The sequence below is a fragment of the Grampus griseus genome (genome assembly GCF_964374135.1).
Source record: "Grampus griseus genome assembly, chromosome: 16".
NCBI lineage: Eukaryota > Metazoa > Chordata > Mammalia > Artiodactyla > Delphinidae > Grampus > Grampus griseus.
In genome coordinates this window covers 31,410,162-31,422,772 of record NC_139010.1, presented here as the reverse complement: position 1 = coordinate 31,422,772, position 12,611 = coordinate 31,410,162, and the positions used below count along the sequence as shown (strand labels likewise).

General features: G+C 52.1%; 1 protein-coding gene across 2 annotated transcripts in view; it reads left to right on the top strand.

The window, feature by feature from the left end:
- POLR3A (RNA polymerase III subunit A) overlaps positions 1 to 12,407 on the top strand; it is a 51,274-nt gene extending 38,867 nt beyond the window's left edge. For both annotated transcript variants that reach the window (XM_082674087.1, XM_082674086.1), the window contains 10 exons: positions 1,496 to 1,582; positions 1,669 to 1,751; positions 2,635 to 2,805; positions 3,930 to 4,023; positions 4,218 to 4,310; positions 4,952 to 5,116; positions 5,619 to 5,783; positions 5,960 to 6,091; positions 7,692 to 7,824; positions 9,697 to 12,407. In XM_082674087.1, the coding sequence (XP_082530213.1) occupies positions 1,496 to 1,582; positions 1,669 to 1,751; positions 2,635 to 2,805; positions 3,930 to 4,023; positions 4,218 to 4,310; positions 4,952 to 5,116; positions 5,619 to 5,783; positions 5,960 to 6,091; positions 7,692 to 7,824; positions 9,697 to 9,845 (1,272 nt within the window). In that variant the 3' untranslated portion in view covers positions 9,846 to 12,407. The remainder of the gene's footprint in view (positions 1 to 1,495; positions 1,583 to 1,668; positions 1,752 to 2,634; positions 2,806 to 3,929; positions 4,024 to 4,217; positions 4,311 to 4,951; positions 5,117 to 5,618; positions 5,784 to 5,959; positions 6,092 to 7,691; positions 7,825 to 9,696) is intronic.
- The last annotated feature ends 204 nt before the right edge of the window (positions 12,408 to 12,611 follow it).

Here is a 12,611-nt window from a genome sequence, read left to right as displayed (position 1 = left end):
ACAGCTGCATCCAGTCCTCAGGCCCGCCTGCTGGTCCCTCCGGGTGTGTGGGTCCGCCCTCAGCCTGCCGCGCGGAGCAGCTGGCTGCCTGTAGTTGGCCAGAGCGCCCTCACAATCTGTCCAGAACCATTGAGGGGAATTATATTCCCTGGAGGGCTGCTGAGGGGAAGTGCGGTCTGTCCACCCTTTCCCACATTCTCAAACATGCCCCTGGATCGAACCAGAGCAGCTGATGAGCAGCCTCAGAAGGACGCTGCTACTGCGCGGGGTGTGCCATTAGCTCCCCTGAGAAGTGCTCTGAGGGTCAGTCCCGCGGTGCTGACCCCCTGGCAGCAGGACATGGATGGGTGTGGTTCATTAAAGCGCACCATACCCTCCGTGAGAACTCCCCGAGAGGAGATGCTAGCTGCTCCTGGTTCTAGGAGTGACCTTGAGGCTGGGTTTATGTCACAGACACACTATAGATTGTAAAGCAGATGGGTTTTCCCTTTAGAGCAGCTTCCAGAAAACTTAGGCCTGTCGTCCCTAGCCGTGCCCTATGGATCTTCCACATGAGGTACTTCTCACCTTTTTCTTGCTCCATTTTGTCATCGTCCCGGGGCGTAGAGTGCTGTTCTTAAATACAATGGGGGGCTTCCCTGGTGGCGCGGTGGTTGAGAGTCCGCCTGCCGATGCAGGGGATGCGGGTTCGTGCCCTGGTCTGGGAGGATCCCACGTGCCGCGGAGCGGCTGGGCCCGTGAGCCATGGCTGCTGAGCCTGCGCGTCCGGAGCCTGTGCCCCGCAACGGGAGAGGCCACAACAGTGAGAGGCCCGCGTAACGCAAAAAGAAAAAAAAATACAATGGGAACAGCAGATATGCCGATGTTTCATTTCCAGCTTTGAGAGTGGTTTCCTGGAGACTTACAAAGTTCTGACTGTGTGGGGGAAGGGAGCATGATGGGGGACCAATGCAGAGCTGGGGGTCAGAGACAAAGCTGGGACTTGGGAGTGTTTCCTTTGAAATGAAGGCAAGTGTTTGAAATGTACATAGTGTCTACAAAACCATACTTCATAGTATTTAAACTGACCAGAACAACTGCAGAAGAAACCTCAAGAAGTTATCAGTCTAGAGACTAAAAGTACAAGTGGTTCAATTGTACTTACTCTGGGCTGCGTGAATGTGGGCAGCAGGGTGTGCCAGGGGAGAGACGAGAAGGTGGCAAGTGGGAAGGGCTATCCTGCCTTCACTGTATACATATGAAGCATCATCAGGGTAAAAAGGCCTTAGAAACACTAAACCAATGAACGATGTGTCCGGGGTGTGGATGGTGTGTCGTGTTCCTTGGAAAAACATTTTGTAATAGAACCTGTATCCATTTCGTACCCTTTACAGTGTCATGTTTAGCTGCCACTAAAATAGGACGGACTCGTCACGTTACTGAAGTTTACAAAACGAATCATGTAATCCAAATTGCTGAGAAATATGTATCTGATGTTTGTTGTGTAATCTTTCAGGAGATAAAAAAATTCGTTAAGGAGGTTTCTGAGAAGATCAAGAAAACCCGAGATAAATATGGCATCAACGATAACGGCACAACAGAGGTAACGGCCCTCCCAGATGTGTCAGGACATAGAGGTATTTTCCATTGCTGCCAGCCCTGACTCATACTTGGATTTTTTCCTTCCAGCCCCGGGTGCTGTACCAGTTGGACCGGATCACCCCCACCCAAATAGAAAAGTTTCTGGAGACGTGTAGGGACAAGTACATGAGGTAAGGATGCTAACTGTCTTAGACTGCCAGGCGGTCACGTGGGTCTCTTGTATGCTTCCTGTTTCCCCAGGAAACAAAATCCTGCTCCCACACCGCTTACTAGTCAGTGGGTAGACAGGCTGGGTGCTCCAAGATGTGGAAGTAACGGCGAAGAAATTTCCGACTGCCCTCTCCCCACAGAGAAACTACCGATGTGTCTGGCAATTGCCCGCTGCTCTGTCCACCTTCAGTACCATTTGTCAGCAGAGCTCTTAGATCTTCTCCAGTCATCCCACGCTGACCCGGTAGCCACACAGTATTCACTGTCATCATTGAACCCCTCCGAGCATCATGTCCCCTCATCTGCACCTGTAACTGATTTGTGCCAGGTTCTTCCTCTGTCACAAGCCTAGCCTGGGTCCTTGCCAATTCCTTCCTGGCCCTGATGGCATCCGTATTTTTTCTGTTGAAAGGAGATCATCAGAAGCCTCCCCAGCAGTTTTTGGTTTTGTCTTTTTTGGCCCCTTTTTTCTTTACCCCCCTTGCATCGTGAGGCTTGCAGGATCCTACTTCCAGTTCCCCAGCCAGGGATTGAACCTGGGCCCACCCGGGCCCTGGCAGTGAAAGTTTGGAGTCCTAACCACTGGACTGCCAGGGAATTCCCTGGTTTTGTCTTTTTAATTGACGTGTAGTTCATCTACAACACTGTGCAAGTTCCAGGTGCACAACATAGCGATTCGCTATTTCTATATATTGCAAAAGGGTCACCACGGTAAGCCTGGTTACCATCTGCCACCATACAAAGATGTGACATCATCATTGTCTGGATTTCCCACGCTGTGCATTTCATCCCCGTCTCCTTAGCAATTTTCCTGGACTTTTCATCCCTACCTTGTCCTTTCAGGGCACAGATGGAGCCAGGTTCTGCCGTGGGCGCACTCTGTGCCCAGAGCATTGGCGAGCCGGGCACCCAGATGACCCTGAAGACTTTCCACTTCGCGGGCGTGGCCTCCATGAACATCACCCTGGGTGTGCCCCGCATCAAAGAGATCATCAACGCTTCCAAGGCCATCAGGTGCCCGCATCCGTGTCCCTCTTGTTCTCACACTCACCTGTCATGATCCTTGAGAAACAGTGTTTCTCTTGGGGGGGTGTGTGTGTGTGTGTGTGTGTGTGTGTGTGTGTGTGTGTGTGAGAGAGAGAGAGAAAGAGAGAGATGCTAGCGGGCAGTTTCTCAAACTCCGGAGTGAGGCGTGCTTGTGTTAATCATATCTTGCCTTTTAAAAAACCCAAACTGGAAAAAAATAAGTCCAAACTGGATAGAGTCAAAATTGATGCAATGGTTCTTTATGGCCACAAGTCACATGAAAGAGAGAAACCTAAAAAAAATGCCTGGAAAACTTGGAACGATGTGTCAGTGTAGATTTCATCCTTTTGATGTCATTATTCCCAGCCTCACTAGGCCTGACTAACGTGTCTACCACTTGAGCTATGGTCATATTCTGTGACACACTCCCTGTCCGCCCACACCCCCGCCCTGGTGATTTCATGATAGGATTTGTGGGTGATGTGAGACTAGGAAAGACAGAAATACCTTATAGTGCATTCAGTGACAAAATCACGTTTCACCTCTGATCCAAGTCTAACGAAATGACAGTATAACATTAAATGAAAGAAAGCTGTACTTGCTTCTAGAACAGCACCTGTAGACGTCCAGGGTGGTAGGAGTTCTGCCTGCCTCCTCTACGTTGGTCAGATCTCCCAGGAATGTGCGTTCGGGGGATGCTGTCCAGGACAGCGAGGATGGAAGCTCCTAGCTGGTGGTTGGAGGAGGTGGAGGTGTCCTGAAGAGGAGATTGTAGGGGTGGCAGTGGAAGTGGAGGAAGCTGCAGTACACGAAGGGTCAGTTTACTCAGGGAGCAGAACTGAAATAACTACTCATTAGGACCAAAGAGGAAAAGGTAGGTTCGCTTGGCCAGGAAGAATGTTCTGAAAGTCACTCAGTGACTGATCGATTGGGCTGCCTCATGAGCACGTGTATGTGAAGCCCTCAGTGGCGTGCCTGACTCCAGTAAACGCTCAGTAAATTGCGGTTGCTGTTAACATTACAACTGCAAGTGGTACCCGGGCTTAACAAAGCGGTATTCTTCAAACAGCCTCATTCCTTGTGCTGTCATCATTTGCCCTTACTTCCCATAGCACTCCAATCATCACAGCACAGCTGGACAAGGACGACGATGCAGATTACGCTCGCCTCGTGAAAGGGAGAATTGAGAAAACCCTCTTGGGAGAGGTAAGAAGAAATCCCTCTTAATAATAAGAAAACTAAACCAGCAGCGTCGCCAGTAAGCGTAAGAACCACTTGTAGTGGATTTACTAGTCAGTGTGTCCACACTGCTCTGTATCCTTAAAAAAATAGAGTGAGCCTTGTATGCTCTGAGGGAAGGGAAAGTGACTGATGAACATTCCGATCTTTTGACACCACAGATTTCGGAGTATATTGAAGAAGTGTTTCTTCCTGACGATTGCTTTATTCTCGTCAAGCTCTCCCTGGAACGGATCAGACTTCTGAGGCTGGAAGTGAGTCACGTAATTATATGCGTGGAGGAAGTCATCCTCTTTTAGCCCCAAGATAGGCGCTGATAAACTAGGTCAAGAGCTATGCAAGGCACAGGAAACCCTGCAGAGGCTTTCACTCAGTGTCTGTTCTGTGAGTCTGTTGTACCTTCATGTTTTCTCTCTACGCCTGACCCCAGCACAGACATTGCCACCCAGGGACACACAGGAAATTAGTGGAGGTTTTGTGCAGGCCATAATACCCATTTGCTGTGATAACAGCATTACAGCATCTGGAAGGACTATAGTGCCAGCAGTGTCTTACTCACCTGTGGGCCCCCAGCACAGTACCTTGCTGGCTCAGAGATGTTTTTGGATGAGTGGATTGACCTGGCTTGATTATCGTTGGTGTTTATGTACAGGTAGCAATGGCAAAAAAAGGGTTGGGGGGTGGGGATCTACTCTAACGAATAAGGCAGAGGTATACATTACGGTACATAAATACACAGTATATCTCCAGTATTAAAATATCGTGGTGTGGAGAGAGATGGGGTAAAAATGACTGAAAAGGCTTAGAGGGGCAACGATGTAAAAAGACCAAGAAACACTGGAACCGCAGCCTCCAAACCCTGCTAGTAATGTCCTGGGCGTGCGGTCCCTCGCAGGTGAACGCTGAGACGGTGAGGTATTCCATCTGCATGTCCAAGCTCCGCGTGAAGCCTGGCGACGTGGCCGTGCATGGTGAGGCTGTGGTGTGTGTCACCCCCCGAGAGAACAGCAAGAGCTCCATGTACTACGTGCTGCAGTTTCTGAAAGAGGATCTCCCCAAGGTGAGACACAGGTCACCTCTCCAGGACCGCGTCTGGCCTAATACCTGGAGATGCATAAAGGGAGGGACCGCGCTTACCTCTAACCTGAAGAGTCAGGTGTCAGGAAGCCACAAGGGCGTTGTCACTGCTGAGACTGAGGGTGGCGCCCTGTTTCTTCGTTTCTTTGCTACACCCCTAAGGAGTCAGGCAGGTTCCGGTTTCCTTCTTAGCACTGCCTCACCAACTCTGCCTGTTCGGTTTCTCTTTGTTCTTTCATAAAACTGGTGGTGGAAGGGGGCATGGTCCCCTGAGCTTCTGCTTCCCCCCAACCACTAGAGCAGCACACAGGCACTCCCAAGTTTGGCATGTTGCTGACAATCACCACTGAAAATGAGGTGATCAAGGTCACAAACCCAGGCCATGACGTTCCCAGTTCTCACAGCCACTGTGGTTTCCCAGGCTCCTGGGTGGGTGGGGCTGCAGGCACTGCGGGGTCTGGAGCCTTATCTGTCTGTGAGTCCAGGTGGTGGTGCAGGGCATCCCGGAGGTGTCCCGAGCTGTCATCCACATCGACGAGCAGAGCGGAAAGGAGAAGTACAAGCTCCTGGTGGAGGGTGATAACCTGCGGGCAGTCATGGCCACCCACGGTGTGAAGGGCACCCGAACTACCTCTAACAACACGTATGAGGTACTGCTTACGGCCAGGGGCACCTTGCAGTCGTCCCGTCTCCCTCCTGGCACGCTCCTCTGACCCTGTCGTTTGCTCTTGGTCTGCACTCCCATCTCTGGGGAAGGGCACGGGGTGCCGGGAGCTGCAGGGTAGAGGAGGGCATGGCTGCTTCTGCTCATCCTAGCCCTCCGCAGGTGGAGAAAACCCTGGGCATCGAAGCTGCCCGGACGACTATCATCAACGAAATCCAGTACACGATGGTCAACCATGGCATGAGCATCGACCGGCGGCATGTGATGCTGCTCTCCGACCTCATGACCTACAAGGTTCGTGGGGGCCTGGCAGCCAGGCGTCGCAAACCCAGTTTCGGGAGCACAAAGCTTGTAGGACACATAGCGTGCCCAACTGTGATGACCACCGTTACCCCAAGACAGAAGTACAGTGGTCAGGTTTGGGTGTACTGGTAAAATTCCAGCGTGAAAATTTCAACCTCATGGCAAGAGACAGAGCATGGTTTTTGTCCTTTTTAGAAATTTTATCGTAAAAGAAAACTAGCCATTGCCAAAAGCCCAAGGATTCCATGGCAAACTGAGGTTTATTCCCTGTTAAACCCATTCATCACACTTCTTCTGTAGCCATTTCCAGGTTAAAGAACAAGTTAACATAACCTGAGGGGGGAACTGAGGTTGGTATTTTTGGCCATGCTGGGTCTTCGTTGCTGCGCGCAGCTTTCTCTAGTTGTGGCGAGCAGGGGCTACTCTTCGTTGTGGTGCGCGGACTTCTCATTGCGGTGACTTCTCTTGTTGGGGAGCACAGGCTCTAGGTGTGCAGGCTTCAGTAGTTGTGGCACGTGGGCTCAGTAGTTGTGGCTCACGGGCTTAGTTGCTCCGCGGCATGTGGGATCTTCCCGGACCAGGGCTTGAACCCATGTCCCCTACATTGGCAAGCGGATTCTTAACCACTGCACCACCAGGGAGGTCCCGAGCATGTCATTTTTATTCTGACTTTTTTCTAACGTTATAAATGTTTTCCATGTTGTTACATAGTTTTATAAATACACTTTTTTAATGATGGCATAACATACCTTTAAATGAAAGCATCTAAATTTACATAACTCTTTTTCTACCTTGAGGCTTTTAAATTATTTGAGTTTTGAGTTCTTTGAACCACAAGAAACATCTTCAGAAGTACTCTAACTTTTTTTTTTTTTTTTGCGGTACACTGTTGTGGCCTCTCCTGTTGCGGAGCACAGGCTCCGGACGTGCAGGCTCAGCGGCCATGGCTCACGGGCCTAGCCGCTCTGCGGCATGTGGGATCTTCCCGGACCAGGGCACTAACCCGTGTCCCCTGCGTCGGCAGGCGAACTCTCAACCACTGCGCCACCAGGGAAGCGCAGAAATACTCTAACTTTTAAAAGTTAGATTCTTAATTTTACTTTTCAGGGATTTTTTTTTTTTGACCGTGCCATGCAGCTTGCAGGATCTTAGTTCCCCAACCAGGGATTGAACCCAGACCCTCAGCAGTGAAAGCGCAGAGTCCTAACCACTGGACCACCAGGGAATTCCCTACTTTTCAGTTCTTTTATTAATTAATTTTTATTGGAGTATAGTTGATTTACAGTGTTGTGTTAGTTTCTGCTGTACAGCAAAGTGAGTCAGTTATACATACACATATATCCACTCTTGACTTCTCAGTTCTTAATTCTTTGCTCCAGTGGCACCCGGCTGTGAGTGTAGGGATCTGTGTTGTCAGTGGCTGATGGCCTCAGAGGGACACAGGTGGGACACACAGCTGTTAGGATCCTGTTTAAACCTGAGACTGTGACTTGCGGCCCTGCTGATTTTTGCTGCTTCTGTTGAGGGAAGGCGGGGCATGCGTTTTGTAAGTGGCACGAGTACCACTCTGGCTCTCTCTCCCGTGGTGCAGGGTGAAGTCCTGGGCATTACTAGGTTTGGCCTGGCCAAGATGAAGGAGAGCGTGCTGATGCTGGCCTCCTTTGAGAAGACCGCCGACCACCTCTTTGACGCCGCCTACTTCGGGCAGAAGGACTCCGTGTGTGGTAGGTTTGGTGTTCGTAGCAGCCTCCCCAGAGGCCTTTGTGGATGCAGCTTAGACCGTGGCTGGGGCTTCTCAGGAGGTGGAGAAACTGAGCAGGCAGAGCTTTTACCTAAGAATAAAGTCACAGATCATGGAATTGGGACTGACCTATCTTTTATCTCCAGAGCCTGACTGTGGCAGCCTGCATCCCTCACATTTGTAGAAGGCTTCTCTGTCAGTACAGGGAAAGGGTCACCGCTGGGCATGTAGGGATTTTCTAGTCCTCAGAATTACAGTCGGCCACTCCGATCCTGCGCCAGGCACCCGCTGTCCTGACTTCCTGAGCGAGGCAGCCAGCACGCCTGCGCCGGGCACCTTGTATGGCGTCTCAGCACATCAGTGAGGCGCAGGTATCGAACCCTTTCTCGGTGAGAAGACCGAGGGAACTGACTCGCTTGTGGTGAGCGTCTTGCCCTGCACTAGCCTCCTCTCCCACCACACAGCGCCTCTCTGACAGGCCTGGGGGAGAGGGAGCCCGAGGGGCGGCTGTCACAGCAGACCCTTGCCCACTCCGAGTGCCCACTTTGCTCTAGCCTTTCTCGTGCCGCAGCAAGACCCTGTGGCCTGAGGTGGGAGTTTGTGAGGGCCTGGGGCTCCAACAGCGATGCCAGGCCTGGCCTTCGTCCCCGCCGCCAGAGCTCTGCTTCCTAGTGGCCACTTCCCCTCTCACCTCCTTGTGTGGATTGGCCACCCAAGAGGCTGGTCAGGTGGGGCCCCAGTCGGTATACGCCTATTGTTTGCTCCTGAGATTAACTCTTTCTTTCCCAAGGGTCACAGGTTGCAAATAGAGAGAAAGAGAAATTACATAATTCTTTAAGATAATGAAAGGTAAAAGGAAAGAAAAGGGAGCAGAGATTGGGGCCGGAGAAGGGCAAGGCCAAGGCAAAATAAGAGCGAGTCTGCTTGACAGCAGGGCTAAGACCCAGCTCCCCAGCTCTACCACCAGGACGCTGGGCCTGGTCTTTGCTGCTGCCCTGCTGTGGCCCCGCCTGCCGCCCCTTCTCCACCACTGACCCCTCTGGGCACCTAGCGTGGTCACCCTACCCCAACTTTGAAATCTCCTGATCCTTTAAATGTTGTAGCTCAGTGTTGGCCCTTACTACGTGTTGGTTTTTAGTTTGGTTGTTGACCTCTCTGGTGCCCTGATAGCACAAAGCCCAGAACATAGCAGGTACACACTTGCTTATTGTAAAACCAGAAGCCTGACGCAGAGCCCAACATTTAGATCTTAAAAATCTGAAAAGGAGCTCGGAGAATCTGCACTGTCACCTTCCTCCTGTCACTCTGTGAGGGCCCTGCCTTCTGAGTGTCTCTTATTCAGGTTGTGGACTCCGAGGCTGGGGTTCTGTTAAGCCGCCCTGACCCCTGGGCACAGGGAACAAGTCTCTGCTGCTGTCTCCAGGGGGACTGGCATCTGCTTCCTATGATCCCATTTGCTTGTCTCCTGGGCCCTAAGTTAAGGAAGTGCTGGGTGGCAAACTTGGGCTTTCCTGAGCGTCATTCAGTATATCCTTGCTGTCTGAGTGTAGCGCTCATGAAGGTGAGGCCCACACGGTGCCTTTGGCTCAGATGGAGAGACCTCTGTGCCAGCAGTGGGGCTGTGAGTGGGCACTGCCCTTCGCTGGAATTCCCCCAACCCGTCCAGGAGCGCCACGCCACGCCTTCAGCGTCTATAGATGAGGCGTGAAGCGAGCAGCCCGGATTCAATCCGTCGATGTGTAGTGGGGCTGGGACTCCAAGCCCAGTTTCTGACTCCCAAGTCTGTAGTCTCTCTGTCCTGAAAACCTACCCGTGTGTCGAGAAGCCCTCTAACATCCTTTCTGGTTGGTTTCAGGGGTGTCTGAATGCATCATCATGGGGATCCCCATGAACATTGGCACCGGGCTCTTCAAGCTGCTCCACAAGGCTGACAGGGACCCAAGCCCTCCCAGGAGGCCCCTGATCTTCGACACAAACGAATTCCACATCCCCCTTGTCACATAGTCCAGGGAAGAGGGGATCGTTCCTGACCTCGGCTCCTTGTCGTCTGGGAAGGGGCTGGAGGCCAGCAGCTGACTCGTGAGCTTTGTGCTCCCCAGGACCGAGGCCCTGCCATCCCCACCGTGCTGGCAGTCAGAGAAGCCCCGGCATCCTAGGAGCAACTCACCCAGTGACCCAGACCACAGCACAGTGCTTGCTGGGGAGAACCGGGATTTGTCTGTTTGTTTGAAACCTAATTAATCTAGGGACAGCTCAGCACCTCCTGCCCACTCCACCTCCCTGGACTTGAGGATCCCCCAGCCCAGAATCTTTGCTCGTTCCCACCTCACCTGTCCCTCTGTCCACTCAGAGAGATGTCCCACCCCGACCGGGAGCCAGGTCTAAGCCCCAGGGCCAGGGCACATTCTCAGTTCTTCCGTTCCCCAGTCATGCTGCAATCTCCAAGTGTGACATACTAATGTAAATATTGTTACTATTATTTATTTGTCCACTTTGAAGAATTTGGAATTTTTATTGTTATTTTAGTTTTCCTTTTGAAACCAAGAAGCTATAGAAACCAAGAAAGCCAGCTTTGAAGCGTCACTGGAAAAACTGGTTAAGCAAATGGGACTGTGTAGGATTTGTAACTGAGCTGAAACTGTCATGAGGCCACGCTGCTCTGAAACATCTTTTGCAGACCTCCCAGCTACCCTCTTTTTGTCTACTTCCGACCCCCATAGTTGGGGCTCAACCTCATGACGAGAGGCAAACCCATCCTTCATGGCCTGGAGACGCCTCGCTGGAGTGCAGGGCCTGCTGAGGTAGGCGCTGTCGTGTACACAGAGATGAAGAGTGAGGCTGGTCCAGACCCACACACCACCTGGGCAGCATCCACACCCTCCTGCGGAAACTGCATGTGTGCCCTGCCACCTGCGGCCGAAGAGCACGCAGCTCAGTTGCAGAGCTGGGGGCCTAGAAAGTGTCCCAGGGGAGTGGCGGGAGCGGGTCCTCCCAGAGGGTGCAAGCAGACACCAGCTCTCGGGGCTGAAATGGTCACGCAGACAGGAAGGGCGAAGGCCTGCACAGGGGTGGGTGCAAGCTAGGGTTGGGGACGCAGCCCAGGTGGCACAGCGGGCTCCTCAAAGAGGAGATCTGTGACAATAGAAAGCACATGTCGGGCTATGAGGAGAGAACCAACGGGGCATCCTGGGAAAACCTATGTTTAACTGCCTGCTTGGGCTTCTGCCAGTGACTGCACTATCACGGGTGGGTTTTTCAAGGCTTATGAGGGGGTTTTGTGCAACATGGGAAAGAAATGTGTGTAGCTTGTCTTCAGAGAGCACAGGGTTTTGCTTCTTCTGGAGACGGTGGTTCTTTGTGCTGAATTTGCTCCTGGGGATTGGCCCAGGGCCACGGAGAAGGAACTGCGGCAGCTGCAGATCTACTCCCTCTGGAGAACGCTCCGTGGATCCTGTCCTCCTTCCTTCCCTGCCCAGAGCCAAGTTTTATCGCTCTGGCTCTTCCTTCCCTCCCATGAGGCCTTGGAAAACCAAGGCTGCTTGGTTGGAAGTGAGACAATAGTGAAAAGTGGGGCTTTGACCCTGCTTTCTGGCTCCGTGCACTTGAGAAGGAAGGTCTGCTTCTGAAATGACAGCCTGTTCATCTCCGTGTATCAAGCCACTGGAAGAAACAACAGCACAAACCAAAGAGATGGGCATCTGTTGAGCAAGAAGATGGTTTGGACGATTAAAGAGATGGATGTGGTAAAAGAAAAAGTAGGGGAGAGTCGAAGAATTCAAGCAGTGTAATGTACCTACCTTCTTTGGTCATTCCCTAGTCGACTCCCCAGGTTCTGAGTTAATGCCACTGAGGCACTTAGCGTAACCCTTGGTTCTTGGGTCTGTGTTTGGGATGAGTGCTTTCCCTCCCATACTGACGTGATTTTGAGTTAGGAATTTCTGACCTGAGTGACTTTTCGGCAATGCTCAGGCTTAAATTCTGTTAAAATTAGTTTGATCCCCACGCCCATGAGGTTAACCTACAGACTTCTCTTAGGGTGCCAGTGATGTGAAAAAAGGCCATTTTTCACATTCAGCCCCACCCACACACATCTCTGAACTAAGGTGGCCTGGTTGAAGACGAAGTGTTGAGTCTATTAAAACGCTCAGGGTTGCGCCATGAAGCCTCACCACGGACTCTGCTTCTCTCACCCAACCTGCCAAGAGCCACAGAGCCACACGGCTGGCTTCCTGAAAACTCACCTGGGAAGTAAGCCACAGGCCTGATCAGATCCAGGACTGCTGGAATCCACGTAAGGGCCAGGGAGGGTGGAATTGGGTGGCGGGAGAGAACACCAACGCCCACCTTGCTCTGTTTGACACATACGTGTAGTGGGGGGGGGGACCATGGCATCCATGTGCTGCTGTGAGTAATAAAGGCGGTACTGGGACTTCCCTGGCCGTCCAGTGGTTAGGACTGCGCTTTCCATTGCAGGGGGCGCGGGTTCCATCCCTGGTCGGGGAACTAAGATCCCGCATGCCACCCATTGTGGGTGGCCAAAAAAATATTTTTAAATAAAAAAATAAAGGCAGCACCGCCAGGAGCCTCCTCCTGCCTCGGCGAGCACTCCCTGACTCCTGCATGAGACCTGTAATTGCAGTGGCTGCAGGCCCGGGGTCAGGTTCAGGCCAGCACGCGGTTCCGGGAAGGGGCACACCCCCAGTGAGGAGTGAGATACCCTCGTGGTGCTGCCAGCCCTGCTGGGCCCATAAGCAACGCTGACCAGTAAAC